This window comes from Leptonychotes weddellii, chromosome 11, assembly GCF_054177405.1.
Source record: "Leptonychotes weddellii isolate Sample4059 chromosome 11, ASM5417740v2, whole genome shotgun sequence".
In the NCBI taxonomy this organism is placed as follows: domain Eukaryota; kingdom Metazoa; phylum Chordata; class Mammalia; order Carnivora; family Phocidae; genus Leptonychotes; species Leptonychotes weddellii.
Genome location: NC_138379.1, coordinates 63,705,949 through 63,733,355, shown reverse-complemented (window position 1 = coordinate 63,733,355; position 27,407 = coordinate 63,705,949). Strand labels below are relative to the sequence as shown.

Genomic DNA, 27,407 nt, shown 5'->3' with positions numbered 1-27,407 from the left:
CACATTCTGCATGGAGCACTGGGTGTTATGCACAAACAATGAATCATGGAACACTACATCTAAAACTAATGATGTAATGTATGGAGATTAACATAAGAATTAAAAAAAAATTTAAAAAAATTAAAAAATAAAAATAAAATGAGCAGAGTTTTAATGATATGCTCTTGCTTGTGGATAATGGGGAAAGGTACTGGGAAAGTTGCTTTCCCTGAATATATGAGGCAGAGAAGGAACCAGAGCTATTTTATTTGTGCTATTTTTCATAAAAGCTTAGAATAGTAATAGCAACCTCCCTCCCAATCACCAGAACACCGAGGCAATTCATGAAGCCACCGTCCTCAGTCCTTCCACTTGGCCTCATACTATTTTCACCATGGTGTCTCCACTTTAACAATGAATCCCAAACCTGTGCTGTGTCCACATCAGCCGTGGTACATGTTAAGAATGTCACTTCCAAGCCCCCGTGTCGCACCTGTAAATCAAGATCTCCACAAGTGCAGACCAGAAATGAATTCTTCGCAGAGTCAGGTTTAGGAAGCTGATACTTCTCGGCCATACGTGTGCTGATATAAGACATGCACTCTGGAAAAGCGGTGATAAACTGAAATTTCGTAATCGATCACATGTGAAGCCAAAACATGATGGATCTGATGAACCCAAATGAGTGAGTAAAGGCAGCGACTCTTTCTAAAACAAGCCAACCAATCAACCTGCACTGACTCCTTTGGTAAAGAATTCTGTGTGTAAATTTGTGACTTTTTAATAAGTTCAGATTTGAAGTCAACAATTTTAGTGCCCCTGTATTTCATAACTGCTAACCTGAAAGACTGGGTATGACTATGTCAGTTACATCTAAACTGCTGTTATAAAAGATACAATAAAGTGACTGTGACCAAAAATATAAGGCCTGTGAAAATGCCTACCATATTATATGACAAATGCTTGCTAAATCTGAAACTCAAAAATCACACAGCCAACTACCCCATGGAGTCATGTGATGTAAGCAGCTGCCTAATTTTATATGGAAGGAAGGCACAGAACATAACATTATGGAGCAGGCCACGATACACACATTATCTCAGGTAATTATCACATCTCTGAGAATCAGGTCTCGTTATCTCCTCTTGACCTAAACAAAAACATAAATGACATGCTCTGGGTCACAGAGCTCACAGCCCCAGGGCTGAGATGCAAATTGAAACCGTGACTGTTCCAAAGCATTCCACAGAACTTAAATGGTATTTTAAAGCACGTAGATATCTGTGATAGTATTTGGTTTCCTTATAATTCCTATCCGTTACAAAAGACTGTGGGTCTGTGGACTTTATGAGCAGCAAAATGCAGAATTCACTCACTCACTCACTCACTCACTCATTCATTCATTCATTCATTCCACAAGATCTGTGACACTGAGCATCTGCCACGGGTGAGACAGTGCCCAGTATGGGGACCCAGCTATGGCAGGCTAGTGAGAGAGGCAGACACAGAAGGCAGATAATTGCCCAGCAATAACACAGGCAGGCTCAAGGTAGCACGGAGTGGTAAGCAGATACCAGTGTCCAGGTCCATCTCAGGGCACACACGCTGGATTCTAGAACTGTCCTTAGGAGCTACACTTATCTTTTTCTTCTCGTTGGCCTGGTGGTTTGGGATCATGGACACCCCTCTAAAACAATCTGTCAAGAGCTACGGTTTCTCCCTAGGTCTACAAGAATGATACACACACTAATTTCACAGACTCCACAACTCCTTGAGGATTATCCTTATTTCTCAGATGCAGAGACTAAAGCACTGGGAATAACTAGCCTAAAGACACAGTTAGTAAAGGGCAAAACCAGGATTCAGGCCCAGCTGGTCTGGCTCAGAATGTATACTGTGTTTACTCCTATACCAACAGTGCTCAAACTTTTTGGTTTTAGGATCTCTTTTATACTCTTAAAAATTATTGAGGACCCAATAAGCTAAAAAACAATAATAATAAACCCATTCTAAGTTACACGAAGTATTTTTCATGAAAACTCATTTCAAAAAAAAAACCAACTCATTTCTAAAACAAAAAGCAGTGAGAGCGGTATTATTTTATAATTTTGCAAACTTCTTTAATGTTAGGCTTAATAGACTGCTGGATTCTCATATCTGCTTCTGCTGTCACTCTATTGTTGTGTGATTTTTAGTTGAAGCAGATGAAGGAAATCTGGCCTCATTCAAATATGTAATTGGAAAAAGAAGGAGTATTATGATAACCTTTCCAGATAATTGTGACTATTCTTTGAAACAATGCCAAAACTCAACAAGTGCTAATTTATTAAAGGTGGTTGCAATATGAAATATAAAACTGTATCAGTGACCTCGTCTTGGATATTCCTCTAACTTCTGTTACATTAAAATCCATTGGTTACTTTGGAGGGAGATTTCTTTATCGATGATTTCATAATTTCATACATTAGTCATTTGGAAAATAATGGTTCACTGAACCATGCAAATATTCCATATATGGAAATATTTCAAGAATGTAAGATCAACAAAATCACATTTGTTAATATACCATGGATTGTGATCATCAGAAGAGTCTTTTGTGTACAGGAAGCTGTCAAGCTCATAGTGGCAAATCCAAATTTTCCAAAATTCTAATTTTCACTTGAAAGCTTGAGTTTTATCATTGACAACAAAGAGTGTCCACTGATTTTCTTGAAGCAACAGGCTCCCTTCATTCATTTTTGAGAAAACATCTACCAAATACCCAATAAACCAAGAAATCAAAATTACCATAGTTCGTCAGCTGTTCTCTCAACTATAAATGGCGTCCCATGAGAAGAGCCTCTAGTTAAGCTCCCCACCTAGTCACATGAGAGCTCTCCCCCGTTTGCAGCATTAGTACTTTATGCATACTTTCCATTTCACCACATAAGGCATTAAAAAGATATAGCTGAGGTTGGAGAGTTAATAAAATTAATATTTGTACTGCTTCTACAAGAACGGTCTTAAGTGAAGTGGGCTTTTTACAGTGTGTGCTGGTCAGGGACAGGCAGACTACGTAATCAGTGCCACAGCCTTGAACCATGCAAAGGCCCTTGGAGTTTCACCCAGCATTTCTTCTATACCATCAGTACGAATGCCCCTACAGTGAAAGAGGCACATGTGTGTAACTGTTACTATGAAGGTGGTTTTTAGGTCTCAGGAACCCCCCAGGGTTCCACAGAGCACACTCTGAGAAACATGGCTCTGCGTGCTATAGCCTCTTCTATGGGGAAGGGACCAAAAGACGTAAAACTTAAAGAGACCTTTAAGATGAAAATGGCTGCAAACCAGTTATAACTGGGAGTGAATTACCTCCCTGCCCAAGCCAAGAAAGGTGCCCACAGCCCCCGAAAGTGGTAAAGCTTGAAGACACACAGAGGACCTTTGATGTAAAGCACTGCTTGAACTCTACTTGTCACTCTACTTGTCAGACGAACGGCCTCCAATGACTAAAGAAAGTGTATCTGAGGAGAGGTAGCAGCCTCTCTAGAAAACACCTGCATGTGAATGCATCTTCTTGCCCTTGAGGGATTTTCATAAAAGGGACTACAAATCAACAATGATATTTCACTAGAAAAAAAGGCTCCAGGAGAATTATTTTAGGAGGTGGGGAGAAAAGAAACTGTAATAACTTGCCCAACAGGAAGTCAGGCAGTCCTGGAACAAAGGGAAGGATGTTAAGACATGATGAGTGAAGAGAAAAGAGAATGATGCTGTCAAGCCAGAAGACCGGAGTATTAAAAGATTTAAAGAATAACAGAGATAGAGGAGAAAATATCCACCAAAATGGAAAGAAAAGAAAAAGGGGCCATTTTTTTTTTGGTTTTGTTTTGGCAAATCTGCTCCTAAAGCAGTGTAAGAATCCAGGCTCTATGATTATTACCTTCGTGAACTGAGCAAATGAGTTAACTTCTTGGGGCCCATTACCTTATCAGTGAATGGAGACAGCACCTGGACCTACTACACGGGGCCGTCACAAAGATTAAATAAGACAGTGCAATGAACAGTGTTCTAGCACATGATAAGTGCTCAGCACATTTTAGCTTCTTTTTATGAGAATGGCGAAATGGAACAGGAATCAATGATAGAAATTTCACTTTCAAGAAATGATCAAATCAGGGAACTTTTTAAAAACAGCAAGATGCTCAAGCAGATCAAAGATGAAGACATTTAGGGCAGCCCTCTTGGGGGACGTCCCTCCCTCTTTGGGAGCTTTGTACTATCACTTTACTATTGCTCAATAAACTTTGCTTTGCTGCCCACCAAAAAACAAACAAACAAACAAAAAACAACACACACACACACACAAAGATGAAGACATTTAAAGTTTTGTTTAGGTCAGACTGTTCAGCAAATTGACAAACTAGACTAAAATTACATTTTCACTTTTCCAAGCACTTGGGTTGAAAGATCTTAAAATATACAATTTCTCTGAAAATAAGCTTAATGGTGCAGTCCTACTATCAGAGACCGAAATGAAAGAATACATGGTGTCATCCAAAGGCTCTTCAAAACTCCTCTAACTTGTCTGTTACCTTGGCATGCCAGTCAAGGGCTAGTTGGACCTGGAGAGGGTATCAGGAACCAGGCTCTAACTTGAACACCCTCAGCTGCCTAGGAAACTCCTCTTCAGACAGAAGGACAATAGGATAGGTAGGGGGGCAGGATTTGTCCTCTCTCCTAAGCATTACAAATAAGAAGGAAAAAAACTCTCATTCCACAGTGAAGGTCCATAATGAACATTTCTGGAAATTGTGAATCTCAGGTCTGAATCAAACACAAAGGTCATCAATGTGAGCATCGATTTCACTGCTGCATCGATGAGCTTTAAGCTTTGTTTAAAGGAGACGTATAGTTAATTTTTTGGAGATATAGTTATTGATAAACACATACTCAATGGTGAAAAACTGACAGCTTCTCTTCTAAGATCAGGAAAAAGACAAGGATGTCCTCTCTTACCACTTTTATTCAACACAGTACTGGAAGTCCTAGTCGCAGCAATCAGACAAGGAAAAGAAATAAAAGGCATCCAAATGGGTAAGTAAGAAGTAAAACTGTTACTGTGTGCAGGTGACATGATACTATGTAGAGAAAACCCTAAAGACTCCACCAAAAAACTATTATTACTGGTAAGTGAATTCAGTAAAGTTGCAGGCTAAACAGAATTAAGAGTGCGGGGGCTGTTTTCTGTTGTTTCTTTTTTAACTTCTTAAACTATAAGAGTAAACAACACATCATAGATTCTTAAATGCTTTTTCAACACGATTAAACAAACTTTGCAAACAAATCATGATGCATAATTAGCACTAATTTTCCACTCTTCTTCCCAGATTGTACAACTCACTCAAATCAAAGAGGAAGCTGAAAGGCCAATGTAGACACAATCCATGCTGCTGCCATAGAACAATACATGTCTCATAGGACCCCCTGACACAGCCCCACCTGATGGTTTTCCAAGGGCTCCCCTCCGTCATCTGGGAGGACGTACTGAATCTGATCTGGTCTTGCTGTGCACGTCAGTCACAATTCCAGCCACACGAGCTTCCTCAAGTTCCTCAAAAGCTCCACAGATGAACACATCAAAACCAGCCATTAGACCCACCTCCCACATTCATACAGGATATTAAGTCACACTCAATCTAAAGAGACTTCTAGAATGAGACAGCCCAACACTTCTAGTAATTCTTTGGCTGCATCTGTAACCTCCATTTCCTCCCAAGCTCCTTGGCACAGAACTCTTCCCGTGCTTCTATAAGTCGTGATATCTGTAACTGAAACCCATTCCCTCTTAATCAGTTCACAGGGAAGATAAAATCCTTGAAAGGCAGTTCTAAATTGTTCCTCGTCCTCTTCTCAGAACAGAATAAACCCAGTTTGTTTGCCTTCTGTTTTCTAATGACTTCCTCCATTACATCCCTTTTAGAATCTAAATTCCACGGGAGCAAAGGACATATTTCCCACACTTAGTCCAGTTCCACGCATGTGACAGACCCTACGATGTTGGACGGAGGACTGCATCCTTTTATCGTGTCCTTATCAAATCCTCCACCTCAGTATTGACTTGCACAGTCCAGAGTTCCTCGCTCAACAGATATTCACTGAGCGGTGAATGCTTCTGTATCCCAGTTGTTGCCTAATTTATAGCCTGTCCAAAAAATGAGAAATGTCATGCTTCCTAATGTTCAACATGTTCCTTCCTGAAGAGGAGTTGAAAATATTTCGAAGTAAATTCAATTAGGATATTTGTGATTACTGCCTATCTACTAAATTTAATACTACAAAATCTGTCCACTTTATGAGCAAGTTTAATTACACATAACACATGTTATGTCCTAAACTAATAAGGTGATCTTAGTCACTTAATAACTGTCATTAAAATAAAAATATTTGTATTCATTTCAATTTGTTTCTCCAAATTCCTGGAATCTATTTTGGGGAAAGTTGAAGGTAAAAAACTTCAGAATTTCAGAAAATTTTATTTCTAAACTCAGGACTAAGATAATCCGTATCTCAGACATTTTTAGATCTTACATTCTTGGGTTTTTTTGGATGAATACTTTACAGGATCAAATCTCAAAGTTAGCTAAAGTAAATGTATCCCCACTTTTCACGCCACGACTGCTCGCTTATCATCTATCAGGCCAGTCATGACCACAGGAAGGAAGTCTGTCGGGATTATGCCCTTTCGCAAACCACCTGCTTATTATCTGACAGCCCCAGAATATTTAAGGTTTGTGTAAGTGGTTTTGTGGTGTTGTTTACATTACTTTCCCAGGTGTCTTAATTTAAGCTATTTTGATTTCAGAAGACGTTTTCTTTCACTCTTCTAGATACACGAACTAAACTGGTGTTACACGTGTTCTGCAGTGAATTAATGCTGTCCCCTCAGTACTGCATCTACTGGTCTCCATAATTCTGAAACAGCACACTTCCTAGCCACTTTTTCTATTTTTCCTCCTCTTTGATCCCCCATTGCTCAAAAAAGATCCCAGACAGGCAATCTCAACTGCCCTTATATCTTTCAACCTTTTCCCACATTAACCAGGATGAGCAATCAACCTAGCTGCAGTGATATTTAGAGACTGGTCCCTCAGGAAACAGGGCCTTGCCAGAGAATTTCATATTTACCCCTTTCCCCCCAACCCCGTAGAGAGAGGGGGCTTACTCTTCAGAAACTTGGTTCTCAGAGTCCTTCAGAGCACAGTTCATGTCAGGAAGGGAAAGGCCTGCCTCACAGCTGTCTTTGGGGGTCACACTACCCAGAGCAGCCCTTCCACCTGAGAAGCAGCAGCTAAATGTGAGGTGCCTCCTTCCTCCCTGGCGCAGGGCCACAGGGCACAGGCAAAGCCTCACCTAATGCAGGAAGCAAAGCGAGCCTGGAAGACAAGATACCTATCATCCTTGTCTTGCTCGGCCTGTTCTGAGAAGGGTGGAGGAAAGAAGGAAGGACAGAGCAGATCAGAAGACGTGCGGAAGAACAGAAGTGGGAAGACCCGTTGTGCGCCTAGTGTGGACGCCGGAGCCAGGTAATGCGTGCCTAACCACCTGGCGGGTGTACATGCAAAGGGAGGAGAAGTATGCAAGAAGTATTGGGGAAGTCAGTGCAAGGAGCTGGATGTGGGGAAGGGAAAGGAACCTTACAGTTTACAGAACACTTTCAAAGGAGGCAACCGTCGGGATGATGCAGTGTGGAACAGTATCTGAGCAAGTCCAGACACTGGCCAAAGGCCCACCCCCTGCCTTGCACTGACAAAGGCTGGTTCAACAGTGGAACAGACCCAAGGTGGAGGAGTCCAGGCTGGCCCTAGATCTTCCCGGGGAGAAGGACCTCTTGGTGCTAACTCCACACTAGCATTTCTATTTGCTTCTCTCAGGGACCACAGCCCCCGGGAGAACCCCGGGAACGGAACCAAAGCCACAAACATCCCTAGGAACAGTAGATTCCTCTTGATAACAGCCTGCTAACCTGGTAAGAGCTGCTCCCAGCATAACCCAAATGCCTTGCTGACCCACCTTCCAAATGAGATGAGTCTCCAAAAACGAGGTTCATGTTGACAGAGGAGGGGTCTGTGGTATTTTCTCCCAGTCGGTCCACACAGGACTTCAAGGGAGAAGTGATTCATGTCAGTCAAAAATGTGTCCCTGTCCCATCTTATGAAGCCCGACAATGGTGCCATCCATCAAACTGGGCTAACATCTCTCTAGAAGAGCATTAGCCAATGGAACTTGCTGCACCGATGCACATGGCTATTAGGCATTTGAACTGCGGCTCGTATGACTTGAATTTTTAGTTCATTGACTTCTGACTGATGTAGATAGCCACATGTGGCTAGTGGTTGCTGTGGACAGTGTAGATCGAGACCTCAAAGTAAAAATAGATGGGGGCCAGAAATAAATTCAGTTCCAAAGAGTTAGGCACTCAGTCCAGAGCCAGTTAAAGGGAGATTATGCTCTCAAATAGTGGTTCTCAAAGTGTGATCCCTGGACCAGCAGGGCCAGCATCATTTGGAAACTTGTTAGAAATGCAAATTCTCAGGCCCCTCCAGGAGCTAACTGAAACTAAACTGGGGTTGGGGGGGTTGCTCACGGTCTGTTTTGTTAGAACATAGGCCCTCTTGGTGACTCTGATGTCCACCCGCATTTGAGAACCACTGTTCTAACCACTGCTCTAGAACTGAACGTCTGGAGTTCATTCCACTTCCTCTGGGAAACAAACACCTTTAGTCAGCGAGGGAAAGGAAAGGGAGCTGCTGGTTGTGAAGTTTGGGACACATCCTGGTGACATCAGCCCTGACTTACTGTACCTAGGGTGACAAGCACTGTAAACTCCGAACTAGCTTTGAGAGCACACAGACCTCCTGCAGTTGGGGCAGAGAGGAAACTGTTCTTTACTCAGAAAACCTTGGCTGATAAGTGGGGAAAACGTCTATTTTATAGCCAGTACTAGCTTGTGAATAGAGTGTCCTAACTTCTAACTTCATGCAATAAATAACATTTGGTACACGATACAGTGTCCCCAATTGTCAAAAGCTCAGTTTCTATAAGAACTGGAATTCCAGTTTCTCAGAGACAGGACATACATGAGAATACACATAACATTCTAAAACCATTGGTCTCTCTGTTATTTTAATAATAATAATAATAGCAGCAAGTATTTACTGAGTGCTTTCAATGTGTCCAGCACTGTACATATGCACTATTTCTTTTTACCCTCATGCAATTCCAAGACGTAAAGAACTATTACTGTCTTCGTTTTTATCCATGATGCTTCGGCAGGTCAAATTCCCTGAGATTATACAGCAAGGAGGCAGCAGGGGCAGGAAGCAAACCAGGTCCACTGTTCTTAAACAACCTAGAGTATCACCTCCTTTTTCCCTTTAACACACATTCTCATCTTAAGGCTATCTAACTTTCTTCATACTCTGTATGTTATGGAGTTTTTATTATTATACTGCATTTTTATTATTTTTTTAAGCTATTACGCCATGTGCAGTTCCAAAAAAGCCCTCAACCACACTCAGTTTACCCCAAGTCCCTCAGCATGTGCTCAAGAACCAGGATAACCCACACTGAAGAATTCATGGCAATACAGATATCCAAAACCTGCATCAAAGGCAAGAACTGATTTTATTCCCACCATGCATGGGCAACCTGCCCAGGGAAGCCCCAACTGCCTCCATCAAAGTGAGCCCTCTCTGCTCAGTGTTCCCACAGCACATCATGTTTGTCTCTTTTACTCTTCTTCACACACCAAAACGTCCATACAACAATCCCACTAAGGGGTGAGCTCTTGAGAGTGGGAACATGCCTGGGTCAACAGTGTGCTTCCAAAGCACTAAAAACATAAGAAACACCTAAGAGATGGTTTTTAAGATCGGTAGCCAGACATACAAATTCTTAAAAGAGGGCAAAAATGAACTAATTTCAACATAAAATGTAAAACTATGGGGGTCCTGGGTGGCACAGTCGGTTGAGCGTCCAACTCTTGGTTTCGGGTCAGGTCGTGATCTCAGGGTCACGAGATAGCATCCCACACTGGACTCCTCACTCGGCACAAGGTCTCCTTAAGTTTCCCTCACTTTCTGCCCCTCCCTGCCTCTCTCTCTCTCTAAAATAGATAAATAAATAAATAAATCTTTTTTAAAAAATGTAAAACTATGAAACTTTAAAAGGAAAACATAGGAGAAAATCTTTGGGATGTAGGCCTAGGTAAAGCACGCTTAGATGTGACACCAAAAACACAATCCATAAAAGGGAAAAATAATCAATAAACTGGACTTCATCAAAATTAAAAACTTTTGCCCTGCAAAAGATCCAGTTAAAAAGATAAAAAGGCAAACTACATACTGGAAAAATATATATGCAAGCCATATATCTGACAAAGGACTCATATTTAGAATATATGAAGAATTCTCAAAGCTTAAGAGTAATAAAAAACCCAATCCAGGGGGCGCCTGGGTGGCTCAGTTGGTTAAGCAACTGCCTTCAGCTCAGGTCGTGATCCTGGAATCCCAGGATTGAGTCCCACATCGGGCTCTCCGCTCAGTGGGGAGTCTGCTTCTCCCTCTGACCCTCTCCCCTCTCATGCTCTCTCTCACTCTCTCTCTCTCAAATAAATAAATAAAAAAATCTTAAAAAAAAAAAACAAACCCAATCCAGTTAGAACATGAGCAGGCCATGAGCAGACATTTCACCAAAGAGGATATATGGATGGCAAACATGAAAAGATGCTCAACATCATCATCAACAACACCATTAAGGAATGCAAATTAAAATCAGGCTGAGACTAGAACACTTATTGGGACAGCTAAAATAATAAACAAGTGCAGGGGAGGATGCAGAGAAAAACCAGATCTCTCATACATGGCTGGTGGGAATGCAAAATTGTACAGCCACTCTAGAAAGCAGTTTGGCAATTTCTTAAAAAAACAAAACGTACTCCTACCATTCAAAACCCAGCAATCACACTCCTGCGCATTTATCCTGGAGAAATGAAAACATGTCTGTACAAAACCCCGTGCACAAATGTTCACAGCAACTTAAATTATAAGAGCCAAAAACTGGAAACAATCCAAGTGTTCTTCAGTAGGGGAATGGTTAAACAAGCTGTGGTATATCCATACCATGGACTACTACTCAGCAATAAAAAGAACAGACTGTTGATAATTTGACAGCCTGGGTGGATCTCAAGGGTATCATGCTGAGTGAAAAAGTGAATCTGAAAAGGTTACATATCACATGATTTTATTTTTGTAACATTCTCAAAATGACGGAGGGATAAGAGATTAGTGGTTACTAGGGTTTACAGCTGGGTGCAGGAAGGGGAGAGAGTGGATGTGACTGTGAGGGGTGGCATAAGGGACATCCTTGACCTGATGGAATAGTTCTATATCTTGGCTGTGCTGGTGGTTACCAGAATCCACAAGTGTGAAAAAAATGCAAAGAAGTATATATACACATAAACACAGATGTGTGCATGCAGAACCAGTGAAATCTGACTATGCTCTGTGGACTGCACCCATGTCAGTTTCCTGGTTCTATTGTACTTTGGTTACGTAAGATGTTACCAATGGGGGGAAATGGGTGAAGAGTACACAGGACCTCTCTACTATTTTTGCAACTTTCCATAAAGCTATAATCATTTCAAAATAAAAAGTTTTTTAAAAAGTGAACTACAGGCCTTTTACTTAAAAGCAAACAAAATGAACAAAAAAGAGGTATATATAGCTGCACTACTGGTCAGTGAGGTCCCAAACACAGATTTAAAGTCACACAGTAGGTCTATGTGACTTCATTTTTTTTAAAAGTTAAATCCAATTCTCCAAAGTCTTAATAGGGATACATTTCCTAACATCTTAGAGCTACTTCCCCATCCCCCTCATAAAATGGAAAAAAAAAAAGGCCTGATGTGTAAACCCCTTTGGGAATCCAGGAGTCCTATCCTAAGTGCCTGGAATGAATAGATCCTGTTTCACAAGAACAGAGGCCAAGGGCCTCACAATTTAGAGAACGGGGAATGTGCCAACGCACAAGCCCAGGCGTGGCTTCCTTTGGCAAAAGTAGTGTATTGACCTACCCACAATGGCCAAGATTTAAATTTTGCCTTTCTCCCAAAACAAAACAAAGTCAAACCAACAAAATAAAAATTCAAAAAAATCGATAAGCAAACAAACAAAAACTTCAACAACCTCTGATTATTTCCAACAAACCTTATAATCAAATATGTCCTCCTAGTTGACCTCCAAGTTACCCCTTGGCTTTTCAAGTATTCCATTGCCTAGTGAATTCTGGGACACAAGAGCCTACCAAAATTAATGAAAAAATAGGAGGAGAAAAATTATTCAAAACGCTAGAGGATTTCCTGACCTGAGCTGCTTCCATATGCATTTGAAATGCAGATAGCCACATGGGGGTTGTGGGGGGGCGGACAGTGCGGGATGCTACTTTGGGAGAATTTTGCATATCAGAACTACTAACAGGTCTTACAAAGTTACTTCCTTTTATTTCACTGGCCTGGAAAATCAGATTTTTACAGTTTTCACTAGCAATTCCCTTGTTTCAGAAGTCATTAATTATTTTTTTTTAAAAAAAAGCCTTATGTTATACAGTACTTAATCATTTTCAAAGCAGTTTCACAAATTACTATGAAGAAAAACAGCCCTGGTACCTAAGGGCTGCACTTTTCCCTGCAACTCTCACCAGCCAGGCTGCCTTCTAATTTCAATTAGTTCGGCCATTTCTCCCCCAAGCCCTGGGTCCGCTCTTCTCCATAGAGGTAGACTTCAAAAAAAAAAAAGCACAGCTCTACCCACAGAAGCCTCCAGACTCACTGGCCAAGGGCAGACACTCTCAAGTCTAATCAGCAGAGTGCCTTCCCATAAAATTACTCACTCACATTTCTGCATTCATGTGCTTTTCTTAAGGACAGCACTTTTAAATCCCATTTAAACTGAAAGTCCTCCATTAGCTTCCGTGAAAAGATGTATTTTTAAATGCTTTGATCTCCACATGCCCTTCGGTACATTAGTATTCTTCACCCTCCACCATCAGCACAGAACCTAAAAAAAACAAGACTTCTGTGCATTTCAAAAAGAAGAGGGAGGGTGAATTAAAAGTGTGGCACCTTCTCTCCCTCCTATCCATTTGCAGAGTTTACCAGGGTTTCCTTATTTATCTTGAGAAATGTATCTCACAAAAGTCAAACTAAACCTATCCAAAAACCTCCCCATGAGGAGACTAGAGGCATCTCTAAAACTTTTACTCTGTATCTTCCTCCTTTTCATTCGGTCAAATAAGTGGTTTCCAACCCTTTACTCCTCTGCAAAACAGTTCAAAGTGTATTCAAATATTGTTCCCACACAATTCCCATAAAGAATGGTCATAGTAGATGCACTATGAACATGCTCAGAACACCATCCTGGGAAATAAATTTCAAGTTGGTCTAGATTCTTCAAGAACTTGCAATCTAGAGAGTCCCCTTAACCCTTACCCTGGGTCTGCCACCTACAGGGTCCAGCAGTGATGGGCAGCCAGGAGCAGTGGGTAGTCAGCAATGTGGGCAGCCAGGGGAAATCTTAAGTCAGTTTGGCAGGGACCCACAGGCCCTGCAGAGAGCCATAATTGTTCAACATTTCAAGGCTTGACTTTTCACTTCCCGAAAAGGAAGGAAGTTTTTTGGGATAGCAGCTATTAATATCTCTCTATTCTGGTTTTACTCGCTTATGGCAAGTAACGTCATTGTCTGGGGTAGTCCAGAGCATCTTTGGGGATGATAATTGGCCCTCTTGACCCCCTACCTACGCTACCAACCAACGACTTTGTAAGGAGTACAAAAACTCGCCTCTCATAACATGCCTTGAAAGAAGGAAATGGTTAACCATGTCCGCACTTTCTCAGGACAGAGCAAAGGAGTTGAGGGACCAAGGGCACAAAATTTTCGGTCCCAACCGCAAAAGCCACAGGATCAGGGCGCCCCTCTACTGAAGCCCCAGTCCAGGTGGTCCATGCAGTAGCTGGGCACTTTCCAAAGCACTGCCATTTGAAGACAGTAAACCAACACCCAAGCCAAAATAGCAAAACCTTCAAACAAAAATGGAAAGGGAAAGTCTCCCAGCCACCAATCAAGACCCTACGGAGTAGGGCGTGGCGCGGCGCGGGAGCTGCGGGTAGGCAGCCGGGATTCACAGCCTGGGCTCCTAAGGGGGAAACTTGGAAACGTCGCCGCGAGCTCAGTGCAGGAGGCAGAGGCCCTCGAGGTGGGTGCGCGCGCGGCGTCGTGGGTTCGCCGCCTCTTCCTCCAGCCCTGCAGCCTCCGGGGCACGTTCGGCCCCTGCCCCGGCGCAGGGCCCCCGGCTCCGCAGGGCTGTCAGGGGCCGACGTGCCAATCTCCCTCCTGCCACAAATGTCACATTCCAAGAAAAACCAGTTCCACTTGGAAAGTTTAATTTTCCCCCCTTGAAACCAGATTCTTTTAAAGGCAGCACTAACAGCAAGGGAGAGCTAAGTCTAACTCCCCACTTTCTGTCTAAGAAACTTGTCTGGGCAGAACAAAGGAGCAGCAGCTAACGCGATCCGAGCCCCCGGGTCTGGAGCGCGACCCCCTGGCCGGCCCCGCCCGCCACAGCCGAGACTCCCCCGCGCGGCAGGAAGGGTCCGGCCGGGGCGCCGCATCCCGTCGGGCGGGCCCGTGTGCGCGCCTTTGTCTCGCGCGGAGGGCAGCGGCCACCGGCCACTCGCTTCCGCCCCCTCCCTCGGCCGCCGGGAGACCCGCGCGCGGGCGCGTCTCGGAGAGTGCAGCCATATGGCAGCGCCCCTCCGGAAAGGCCAGCCCCGCGTCGGGGGCGCGCCCGCACCCCGGGGCCCTAGCCCCGCCGGCCCACACGACGTCCCAGGCTCGGATGGGGCGCGGGGCGGCGCGGCGATCCAACCCGCCGGCACCGGGGGGCCTGCAGGGTGGCGCGGGAACAGAGTTCTGCTTTTTTTTTTTTTTTTTTTAACCAATCTGGGTAAGGGAGGGCAAGATTGCGGTGGCTGACACTCCCGGCCACCCGCGCCGAATCGGCTGCCCAAGTCGCTGGGGAGCCCGGCCGATCTCAGCCCCGGGTCCCCCGAGGAGGAGCTCCGTGCCGGGAGCAGCAAGGGGTGGAGGAGCAGCGGTCGGCTGGGTCCCCCGCGTGGGAGACTCGGAGGCGCCCTCCCCGCACCCTGAGCGGGGACTGGTTACCTTTCACCGCAGACTCACAAGTTCCCCGGCGCAACTTTGCCCGCCACATGAGGCGACCATGGCTAGCTCAGTGGCGCGGCTGGGGAAGGCGGCCGCCGGGCAGCGTGCAGGGCATGGCGTGGGGCAGCGCGGGGAAGCGGCGCCCGACAGTCAGCCCCATTCACACAGGAAAGAGAGAAATGCCAGGGCTTCACCTCCAGCCCCGAAGCCGTCCGCCGCTGCTGGGTCCTAGAGCGTCCCGCGCGCCCCGCCGCCGCCCGCACTCCCCGCCCCGGGCTCCCCGCTCCCCGCGCTCGGGCCGGGGAGGGTCGTCGGGCTCGTCACTGTAACCCTACACTCCACCCCCGTCCCAGCGCCGGGCCGCTGGGCCCTAGAGCCCGCCTGCAGCCGCCCGCCACCCCTCCCGGGCCGGGACGTCGCCCGCTGAAATTGCCCCGAGCTCCGGCTGACGTGTCTCCCTGAGAGTTTAGGAGGGCGACAGCCTCCGCCGTTTGCTTCCCTGCCGCGGCTTAATTAACGTCAGACTCAACAGACTCTCCCTCCTTTGAGTTTCTCTTCCTTCCCACCGGGCCAACTCGGGCAGAAATCGGTTTCTCGGTCTGCCCTCAAAGTCCAGATTAGGTTATGTTTCGGATCTTTTCTTCTTAAGTGGAATTTCCAGGTGAAAAGCGGCTACACTGCTCTTTGCATTCCTCAGGCCCTGGTACGTCTATCACACACTGGGATTGGGCGCTGAGCTGCTACCTTCGACTCTGTTGACAAGCAGAAGGGCCCAAACAGGTCTTATAGCCTTAGGTAGTAAATGTGTTGGCAGAACCGTACATCCTGTGGTCACAACCCCACAGGCTGTTATCTGCCCTGGTGGAAGCACAGAAAGTGACTCTGGAAAAATGTTGCCGATTCCGCCCCACCTCTTAAATCGGGCTGTATTAAGAAACACTACTCACCCATCCCATTATATGCAATTATACTGGGCAGACCTCTGGAGCCTTGATCTGGGGACCTGGAACCATGCAACCATAACATTTCTCCCTAGCTTTCAGAGGCCTGCTCTGCTGCTGCCAGGTGGACAGACCAGGGAATAGAATAGTTGCTGTGGAAGACGTTACCAGGAGTCAGTGCATACCACACCTCTTATCTTGTGCTCCTCTCCTCTCTTTGCCTTCTCACGAGATCAGGGTTTCTTCTGGGATTCCTGCCTGGACTGGGGCAATTCCCCAAGTAGTCCGCCAGCGGTTGTACCCTTCTTGTCAATTCTGGTGGATTGTGTATCCTGATTCCAGTCTATTCTTCTGATTCCTCTGATGGCTCAGTAACCTCGGCTCTCAAGATAAAACCCAAAGGCAGTAATTTAACAGTCATTTACCAAATACCTAATTCCATTTAAAGTCAGCTACCCTAGGACTTGATAATACATAAAAGAAACAAAAGAAACAGCAGCTAACCAGCCTTTCTAGGATTTAAGTAGAAAAGATATGCAACCAGAAAACAGGAAAGCGCTGGTGGTGCCTGAAAAATGTGGAGTAAAGGACTGACTCTGTGCAGAAGAAAGGGGAGCCTTGAAGGGTGGTGGGGCTCAGATGCAGGTAGCATTTGTAGGAAATTAGTCTAGAGTGGGGAAAAGATAATGGATAGAAAAAGGAGGGAAAGAAGGAAGGAAACCAACATTTATTAATTGCCCCCATTAGATAACACACTATATCCTAGGAGGCAGCAAAATTTAATAGTTACAAGCAAGCATCCACTGGAACAAAACAGGTATGGGTTGAGTGACAGCTCACCCACTCACTCACTGTGTGACCTTGGGCAAGTCACCTAACTTTTCTAAACTTCTGTTTCATTTGCAAGGTGCTGGAAATAGCCATGGCAAGGTGGCTGTAAGGATGGAATGAAGTAACAAATAAAATACTTAGCATAATGCATGTAAGTGCTGAATGTATACTTGCTATTATTATTTCAATCAACCCTTCAATAGCCTTGTGAGGTAGGGAGCTGATCTGGGAAACAGTCTCAGGAAGCAATGACATGTGAAGTCCAGGCAAAGGAGATGGGAAAGAAAGAGCGAGAGACCATACAAATACCAAATCTTTGAAGATACCAAATACAGTAAAGATACCAACTCTTTGAGGCAAGATTTTACTTTTCCCAGTGACTTAGCTAGGAGGACGAACAAGGTAATCAAGTCAAGCCAGTTTGGAACCTGGGTCATAGGCAGAATGGACCATTCCTGTAAGTATGTGTCATGGGACCAATGCTGGGAGAAGCTGAGTGAAGAGGGGGAACTGGTTTGAGGAAGTTGCTGACAGACTTTACTGTCCTCTGGGCAAGAGGAAAGAAGGAACAAGAACCTGGGTGAGAAGTGGAGAACAGACATGTAGCGAAAAATAGAAATGAAGCTATGAAGGTCGGTTTACTTGGAGAAGGCCCAGGACAAAAAAATTAGGGAAAGGAGGAGGAAGAAGAGCGAAGGTTGGAGAAGTAGAAGAGTGGGGAGGTTTAAAGGCATGGAGGCCAGAGGAAGTTTTGAGAAGGTCCCTCCAGCAAGGGCTCCGGATTCCTAGACTTCCCATGATGTGGTAGGTACTGCTTGTGGGCTCCACAGTCAGCTGACCCCAGCAGGTGGACCTAGCCTGAGCTCTTCAAATTGGATACCAAGTAATAATACAAGGGTCAAGTACATGGCAGGCCAATTTTTCCCCTCCATGCACCTGAATTTCTTCAACTATTAATAATCACCACATCAAATATAGAAAATGAATAATCTTGCACATCAAATATATCTGAAAAATATATATATATATATGAGAATTTATTGTTAAGGAACAAAGGCTTGAGAAAAAGACATCGGATTTGACTAGCAACAGGTCATCAATAATGTTTTACAGTATATTTGGTTCCAGATTCCAACATGTGGTTGGGGCCAAATAGAAACAAGGTATGTCGACAACATAAACTGAAATCTGCTTTACTAGCAGGAAGGTAGCTCACCAGTCAGCATCTGTGTTTTCTTTGGATCTAGATACTCTAAATGTCAGCATTCTTTCTAAAGTGACCCAGTTGTCTTTTACTCACTCCCAGGAAGGTTAAGAAGGTGATGGAACAATTTCAGCACTCTTAGGGACAACTCAAAGAACAGTCTTTAACTCCAAACAAGGCACGTACTAGGATGTTCCAGACCAGATGACAGAGGCATCCAGGTGGAGGAGAATGAATGTGGTCTTTAGAGCTAGTCCTGAGTTCTAATCCTGGGTCCACTTATTTCCTGCTATGAAGAGTAACATAACATGAACCTCAGCCTCCTCCTCTGTAAAATGGGAATAATTACACTTACCTCATTGGCTTATCAAGTACTGGACACACAACAGAAATCCAGTAAAAGAAACCCTGTTTCTCCTCTAGTGATTTGAAATACCAAGGAATTGAAATTCCCTAATAAAATGCAAACCTCCTTTCCCCTCACTCTTCTTCTCTGCACCCTCCAAACACATCCCTTAAAGTCCTTATCAACTACTACTTTGACTAGGATGGGCCTGGACTTACTAGGAGGGAAACAACAGATGGCAAGAAGAGAGTGGTCATGATTCTGAATCAAAAGATTCAGAATCTCTAAGGGTGACGTCCTAGAATCCATTCTGACTCCTGGCACATTGCAGTTTGAGGGGCACAAACTAAGGTCTCTGACTGGCTCCTTGGGGTCAAGGAGCTCTTGTGATTCTCTTTCAGAAGCATTCACTACATCAGAGCTTAGTATGATCAAGGTAAAGGATGATGGGTGACATATTAGAAGTTAAAAATAAAGCATTATGGGAGCAGACTGGAGTGACTGATGCTGTACGGCAGGCAAACGGCACGTTCCAAGAAATCCGAGTGCTGAGAGGAGGAGGATACTACTAGCAAAGACATGGACACAGGAAAAGAAAGCACACACTGTCGTGCTTCTCAGCACTTTTCCTTTGAGCCCCTTTTCATAAATATACAACGGTCACGCCCACTGTAGATATGATCATTGCCATATTATTGCCAGGCAAGACGGTTTCTCCCAAGCTTTTCTTTCAGTTCTCGGTTTTACAATGATGATGGTTGTGATTTTTTCCTGCTTGTTTCCAAATACAAAATCATGTTCTCAAATAAGCTTTCTCACATGGCACATGCTTCCTCTGACACATGCCCTGCCCCCATCTTGCAAGCTGTTGACAGGAGCAAAATTCAGGGAATACTGGGAGAGCCTTGAGTAGATGGGGGGCCAGGGAATATAGTGTGCAGAGAGGGAGGAGCAAGGGGTGAGCCTTTGCCAGGCCAGACTGACTAAGAATGGAACAGTAAAAAACAAAGAAGAGAAAGCTGTCAAGAGCAAGTGGAAATACACAAGGTGAGGCACCTCTGAACTTCTGGAAATACCAGGTGCTGTTTTTAGGAGGAACTCAATGTTATATAACAGAATAGGACATTTGAAAACCCTGCTCCATTTGAAGCTTACCAAGGACTTTGTTGATTATGAAAAAATTTCCCAACAAATATTTATTAAGTACCTACTAAAGGCTACTTTAGTAGGTACTTAATACGCTACCATCCTACATAGGCATTAGACTCATCTAGTAAGTTATAGATCTGAGGCCTGTTTGTCTGGATGTTTTAGCTTCACCACCCATAGCGACACACCGGTCTCTTCTTGCCCGTGGCTTTCTCCTGTGAGTGTATTACCTAGGATGCACTCAACACCTAACTTGATCTATAGAAAACACAATCAGCAGAGGGTACACACGATCATGTCCAGGGAAAATGCACACATACAAAAATGCTAAGGAAGGAGAATACAGACAATGTCCCCGAACAAACCTGGGGTCAGATCCTGACTCAGTAGCTAGGAATTCTTTACAAAGAGGCTGGCAAGTAGCAGGTATTTAATAAGTAATAATCATTTCAATTATTAATTGCTACTGTTACTATAGAAATCTTGGGAGTATTGAAAGCTCATACTTTTTGATTGATTGGTTTTCTCAAGGTTTCTCAGTAGCAGCACTACTGACATTTTGGACCAAATGAGTCTCCATTATGAAGGACTGTCCTGGGCATTGGAGGGAGGTTTTAGCGGCACCCCGTAGATGCCAGGAGCAACTCCATCCCAAGTGGTGGCAACTAATAATGTCTCCAGATGTTGCCAAATGTCTCCTATGGGGTAAAATTGCCCCCCGCTGAGAACCACTGGGTTAGCTAAGTAATTAATGGGGCCCGTTTACAGGCTCCCAAGCTTCTGACCATATTGATCATTCCGTTGAGTTGCTGGGTGAATCCAATTGCAGACTAGCAGGAGGCAGCCTCAGTTTTGCTCATCCTACAGTATATCATGATATGGTTATTTCTTCCTTTTTCTTTTTTCATGAACAAAAAACTAATTATGTTTTTCTCTATTTCCAAGGATGATGTAGACAAATTTGGGTTTTTTTCCCCCTAAAGCTGGAATCATACTGAGTTTCTAAAACAATAGCAACATAAAATCACTATTAAAAACAAGGATTGTCACAGTAACTGGCGATAACTCAGGTCAAAATGTTCGTACTTAAGAGCCCTTGTCGCCGCCATTCTGAAAAGGACGCTCGGGTATTTTATTCTGAAAACGTGTCCTTTCTTTTCTTAGCTACAAACAACAGTGAGAAGGAAGACCCCTCCACAACCTGTATAGCAGTTCTGATTCCTTCTGGAATATGCACTAAAGATGACATGTCTTGTAATTTAGATGCCAAAGACAGAGAAGTGGGGAAACTCTCACCATTCTTAATGGCTCTAGCCACTCCGGGTGGTTCAATTCAGGAGAAAAGAAATTCTTTTACAGCATAGAGTCAGAGTGGGGGGGGAAGAGTTCAAATTCACATCTTAACTGATAAGTTATCCATCCAGAAATCAGAAAGTATTTATTGTGTGTCAGCAACAAAGCCAGGATCACGCTAAGCAGAACAAGAGCCTTCAGAAAAGTTCAAGGTAGAGGGGGGAATAATTAGAAATAACTAGAAAAAATTAAGACCAAAAAACAGAAGGACTAACTGAAAGGATTAACTGAAAGCACAATAGAGTTTGAAAGCAAGCAGAGCCACAGGAGAGCTACAATGACGCATGCATTCATTCGTTCCTTCAAAACGTATTATTGGTTACATTGACTAATAAGCCACACACTCTGCCAGGTGCGTGAGTACTGTCGTATGGGCTCTAACTAACATGTATATAAATAAGCCTATAATTCGTTGGTCTATGTGTGATGAAGAACAGGAGCAGGGCGCAGTAACAGAGACTAAGGAGGGAGAAAGGGGCTGGAAAGGGAAGGCGTCTCCAAGATGGTGCTGGAGAGGGCCAGAGTGTTCCAGCTGGGCAAACAGCATGTGCAAAGATTCTGGAGCAGAGAAGAGCCCAATGAGAGGGGAGAACTTAAAGGAGACAAAGGGAGGAGAGGGCTTGCAGGGATGGGCCCTGGAAGAGTTCCACAGGAATGTTACCAGTCTCCTCTACCCAGTGTCTGTGAATGGTCCCTTTTCAGTCTACCTTTGTGATATAAGGTACATAGAAGATGAGTTTCAAATTAAGTGGGAGAGAGATAAGGAACGTCAGAAAATGAACAACTTGGGATAAACAATAACAAGAGGACCAAATGGAAACAACCTGAAAGTGAACTCTACAGTCTATGTATTTGGTCACAGTCTCTACATGAAAGATGCAGTCTCTCCAGAGGCTTCAACTGAGTCCTTCTGAAAACGGGGAAAGACCCCAGATCCTCAGTGCCAGTAGGGCAGTGGTTCTGAAACTTTACCTGCATCATAGTCACCTGAAGAGCTTGTTAGAAGAGACAGCAGTTGGGGGAGGAGGGGGGTTACCCTCCCACCCCAGATTTTCTGATTCAGGAGGTCAGGGTGGTACCCCAGAATTGCATTTCTAACAAGTTTCCAGATGATGCTGATGCTGCTGGTCCATGGACCACACTTTGAGAACCACTGGTATAAGACATTTGGGGACCTACGTTTCCATGTACTCCGAATCTCAGTCTAAATGAAGGAATAGGTCTCTTGCTTGTTGTAGAAGAATGATCAGAACGCAGTGTTCTATCTTGAACCAGCATGCACAGAGTGGTATCTCTTCTGTGCCAGGTGATTTCGTACATCATCCCATTTTATCCGTACCCAACGCCCTGCACAGTAGGTGCTATTATCCATGTTTTACACATGCAGAAAAGGGGCGAGGTGAGATTAGGTGAATTTCCAGAGATCACATGGTGTGTCAGTGAGAGTCAGGATTCCAGCCTATGTTCAGAGCAGAGCTGTGTTGTTTCCCAAGCACTCAATTCTTCCTCCCAGGTCTCCTGGACAGGAGATATGCCTCCCCATCCTCCAGGCAGCACCGCACCACTAGAAAGCACCATGAGGCCTGACCCTAGTGCCGTTAGTGATGAATCTAGACGGTCTCCATAGACTCCTGGGGGCTGCTAGGAACCTCAACTTGCTACTAAGTTCTTCCGTTTCCTTATGGGAGGGAGCAAGATCTATGAAGCCCCCCCAAAAAAGCACCATGCTAGATATGTGACATACCAAAGGTAGCTTCCCATATGTGGACTCAATATTGAGTTAAGTATTCTAGAGCACAGGCTGAGGAGTCAGATGGGCCTGGGACCAGCTTCCCCTCTGCCACTTATTGATTACATGACTGGTTAAATGACCTGACTTTATTAAAGTTCAGTTTTTCTTCTTTCAGTAAGTGGTAATTACAGTAGCATCCACCTCAAAGTGTTGTGAGAAATGCATGAGTCAGTTGCATGTAAAGTATAAAGCTCTCAGCTCTGTGCTTAGCAAGCAGCACACACTCCATAATTATTAGCTGTTATTACTAACCTGTTATCCATTTTCTTTCAAAATATGGTCATTGTAAGAGGAGATTTAATTGTTGTTGTGCTAGATACACAGTTTCTTTTTGTTTACATTTCTTGAGTCTGGGAATATTTCATTGGTAGATCCAGGATACATGAATGATGGGCATCGTGATTTGAGCCCCTCCCCTCCCCAATTAGGAAAAATATCTCCAGATACCCTTATAGACAAAACAGGAAAAAAACGGGTTAGATATTTTAGGTAAATTTAAAATATTAAGTAACCATTCCCAATGAGTATTGATTGATGGAGTGATAGTAATTTGGATGGGAGGTTGAGATCAAGGGGTCTGATGATCCCACTATGCCAAGTATTGGTCAAGCTGTATGTGAGGCCATGTGCTCAGTTCTCGGAGTTCTTCCTCACCTAGAGAGCACTCTGCAGATGTTGAGCATGGTGGAATGGAGAAAGCAGAGCGTATTAGCTCTGGTCCATTGTGTGGAGAAGATTAAGATACAATTTGATAGCTATCTTCAAATATTTTGGCAGCTTTCAGAAAGAAAGGAAGAACAGACTGATTCTCCATTTGCCATATAACACTCTAGAGCATTGTTTTTTAAATGGCAGTTGGCAACCCATTAGTAGAAATCAACTGAACAGGCTAAGCAGCATTTTAAATAAGTAAAAGAAAACATAATGGAAAATACCAGATGCAGCCAATCTAATAAGGGTAATTACTATCCCATACAACTTCTGTCTTAGTTATATTTATATTAAAATTTGTATGTGTGAGTGTTGATGTAAAGTGTATCCTGATACTGGATCGCAGTAAGAAAAAATGTTGAAAGCTCTAGAAGACACAAACACGGACGACTGGGAGCAAGAAACAGGAAGTCAGGTTTTCGTTCCCTCCCTATAAAGAAACTGTTATAATAATGATCACCACTTAGCAAAACCAGGTTTACTCAGGTAGGGGGACCCCCACACATATGTCACCCCTCTGGTGATGATCTAGCTACAGGCTGAGTGCCGATGCATTACAGAAGGAGGGCACTGGTTATCCACTCCTAGGAGGATGTGAAGATGTTCTGACTCCCCAAAAGAGAAAAGATTGGACCTGCGCTTCTGTTACAAGAGAGAATGGAAAAGAACAAAACCTTAATATCCAGACTCCAGAAGCCATGCGGCCTATCCAGGAGAAGGAGTTGTTCTGTGTTTATATGTTATACAAATGGAGCATGCATCAAATCCCTGAAGTTGTTTAGGATTTCTACTCTAGGAAGGATTAACTTCCAACATCCTTTTCTAATTGAGGTGATAAAAGAACTCAGACATCAGCAATCAGGTCTCATTGATAGAAGCACCTAAATGGAGTCCCATGAGGATTGAATACCTGGTGATAGGGACAGAGCTGTGTTTTATCACGCCTCCTAACAGAGCAAACTAAAATCCGGTGCAAAGAACAGAGCATCCCCAGACGCTGCTCCTACACCTAGGGCTGCCAGATAAAACACATGACACCAGCTGCATTTGAATTTCAGAAAAGCAACAATATTTCTTTAGTAAAGTATGTTTCAAATATTGCAGAGGACATGCATATACTAAAAAAAAAAAATCATCTGCTGTTCATCTAAAATTAAACTTACTGGGTATCCTGTATTTTTGTTTGCTAATTCTGACAAATACCTGCCCACCCAGGGTTATGTCCCTATACCCGCCTTAGAGGATTCCTCAGTCTCTCATTTGGCAAACAATGTGGAATGTCAGCACCAAGGAGATGATAGTCCTAAAAAGCAACAATGATGCTAATAATGGAAAAAAGGAGTGAAATTCGAATGAACATGGTGTTAACAGCTTTGTCCCACTGAACCACCCCCCCCCCCCAGGCCAAATGTTAAGGACCTTCTGAGAGCAGGACAGACTCCATGAGGTATCAGGCCTGGCCCAGCATTTAAGGAAGGAGTTAATGGGGTTACATTCCCACTTTGTAGAGTTTCCATGCTAAACCCCAGGCGCGGATGCGGGAGAAGATTCAGCTTCGTCCACCTGTTCTCTGTTATTCAGCACTCAGTGACACGACCCCTTGAGGAGGAGCTCACTGTGGTTCTGGGACTGCCACAGCTATTCTAAGACAGATATGATGCTGTTCCTGCCTGGTACCCTTGCTCTCTTGCAGGTTATGCTGGGAAGAATGGATCTCCTCCAGGAAGCCTGCCTGGCCTCCCCTTGACCTCCATGATTGAGTCAGGTTCCTTTTCTCTGGGGTCCCAGGCCCTTCTTGAGTACTTCCCTGATTGCGCTTACCATGATAATAATGATTACAACCACACATGGAATGCCAACTATGTGCTAAGTACTTTGCATGTATTATCTTATTTAATCCCTCCCAATTACCCTATGAAGTAGGTATTTGCATTCCCATATCACAGATGAGTAAACTGAGGTCTAGAGAATTTAGATAACCCACTCAAGGTCCCCGGTCAGTAAGTACCCATCAGCTTGGAGGAGCCAGAGCTCCACCTTGCAAATTTTCTGTTACTGGGTCTTTCTCCCTGCCTTAGGTCAACGCTTCTTTGAGGAAAGGATTGTGTCTCTTCACCCTTGTGCCCCCAAGCCTAGCCTGCAGTGCATGGCAAGTTGTATGCAGGATTGTAAACGGTCAGCCCATATTTTTACGGTCAGATAGACCTGATTGCAAATCGCGGTTCTGCCAAGAATCTGCCACTGAGGATCTGGAGTTTGCGTTCTCATAACTTACCCTGGAATTGGGATGGTGGGTTAAGAACCCTCGCAGTGAAGAACAGAGCTGGGCTCAAGCCCTGGCTCTACCACCCACCAGGTGGGACTTGGCAAGTTATTTAACTTGTTCAAGCTTTAGTTCCCCATCTGTAAAATGAGGGAAATAATAGTATCTGCCTCACAGGATTGTTTCAAGATGACTGACATAAATTTCTTAGCAAGATACTTAATACATGGAAAGCACTCAACAAATATCAGCTCTTTTTATTACAGTGCATTTAAAACTGCCATTTGAACTGGAGTAAATAAATTTTGGTTAACTACTGGCATATGTACGGCAAGTTTTAAACATAGTTTTATTCAGGGGATCAGAACTTGGGGAAAATAAACCCCATCAGGTAAATAATTTAGGGGAAACTTATTTTAAAAGAATTAATCAAAGGAGAATTTAGTCTTTTTATTATGTACACAACACTGAAAGAGTTCCCAGAAAAGGAAAGAAATATCCATGAGAATGTCACCCAGGGAGTGTGGGATCAGGGCTACCATGTTCAGTTGTGTAAGCTGTTCACTGCACAAGAGTGCCAGGCTGAGGGAGTGAACGAGGCAGAGGTGGGGGGCTGAAATCTAGCTTGCACTCTACCCAATAAACTGGCAACCCTGTCTCTGCTCTTCATCCACTTGGAGAGGATGATTTTTTCCAATTTGTTCAAAGACACTGTTTGAGCTTGTGGTGGCTCTGGCTTTATACTTTTGTGGTTAATCCTTTTTCCCTATTCTCTTCTTTCAGTGTCACTAGATGACCAGAAAAGGAGAGGAGAAATGGGATGGAGTTCAAGGAAGGAAAACATACCTGAAAATGATGAGGGAAGTGGGGGGCAGGGAAGAGGCAGCAAAAAATGGACAGCATTTACTAAACCCTGGCCATTTGTCAGGCACTGTCCTAAGTGCTTTAGATGCGCTAACTCATTTGATCCTATACGACATGGGGAGCCACTGGAGGTGAAGGCAGCGGGTGGTCACATGAGCTTAACCCACACGAGGGTCGCACAGGACAGAAAACAGCCTGGCAAACCCTAGTCCATAGCAAATGTTCAGAATCTGGAATCTCTCTTCTGAGTTTCGGGGGAAAATGGCTTTTCGAGCCAAAAGGGAAATATATTGCGTTAAGGACACAGTCTTAAGCTGCTGGCTGGACAACAAAGCTACAATAACGGACTTTTCTTTTTGGTCAACAGCCAGTGAATAGCAAACCTCTGGGAGACAGAAAGCCAATGCCCCGGCAGGTTACACATCCCAGCAGTAGACCTTCATCATTCAGCTCCCCTTCAGCCCCGAACTTTCTGTAGGGTTCATTTCAGACCAGATTCTGCATCCACAGGTCCCTTCTCTATTCTCTTAAAAACCTGAAGTCTCCATAAAATATTTACTGTTAGTTGAAAAAGAAAAGCAAAGCCGGCGGCATCACAATTCCGGACTCCAAGCTCTATTACAAAGCTGTCATCATCAAGACAGCATGGTACTGGCACAAAAACAGACACATAGATCAATGGAACAGAATAGAGAGCCCAGAAATGGACCCT

The 27,407-nt window shown here is 44.1% G+C and overlaps 1 protein-coding gene across 7 annotated transcripts in view; it reads right to left on the bottom strand.

Moving 5' to 3' along the window:
* The window catches only part of AMOTL1 (angiomotin like 1), a 125,149-nt gene that overhangs the window by 57,154 nt on the left and 40,588 nt on the right, over nt 1-27,407 (bottom strand). Inside the window, exon 1 of one of the 7 annotated variants that reach the window (XM_031040852.2) lies at nt 15,242-15,541. The exons of 5 other annotated variants lie outside the window; for them this stretch is intronic. In XM_031040852.2, the coding sequence (XP_030896712.1) occupies nt 15,242-15,290 (49 nt within the window). In that variant the 5' untranslated portion in view covers nt 15,291-15,541. Of the gene's footprint in view, nt 1-15,241; nt 15,542-27,407 lie in introns of those variants that run through there. One more of the 7 variants, XM_031040853.2, reaches the window with a different exon arrangement.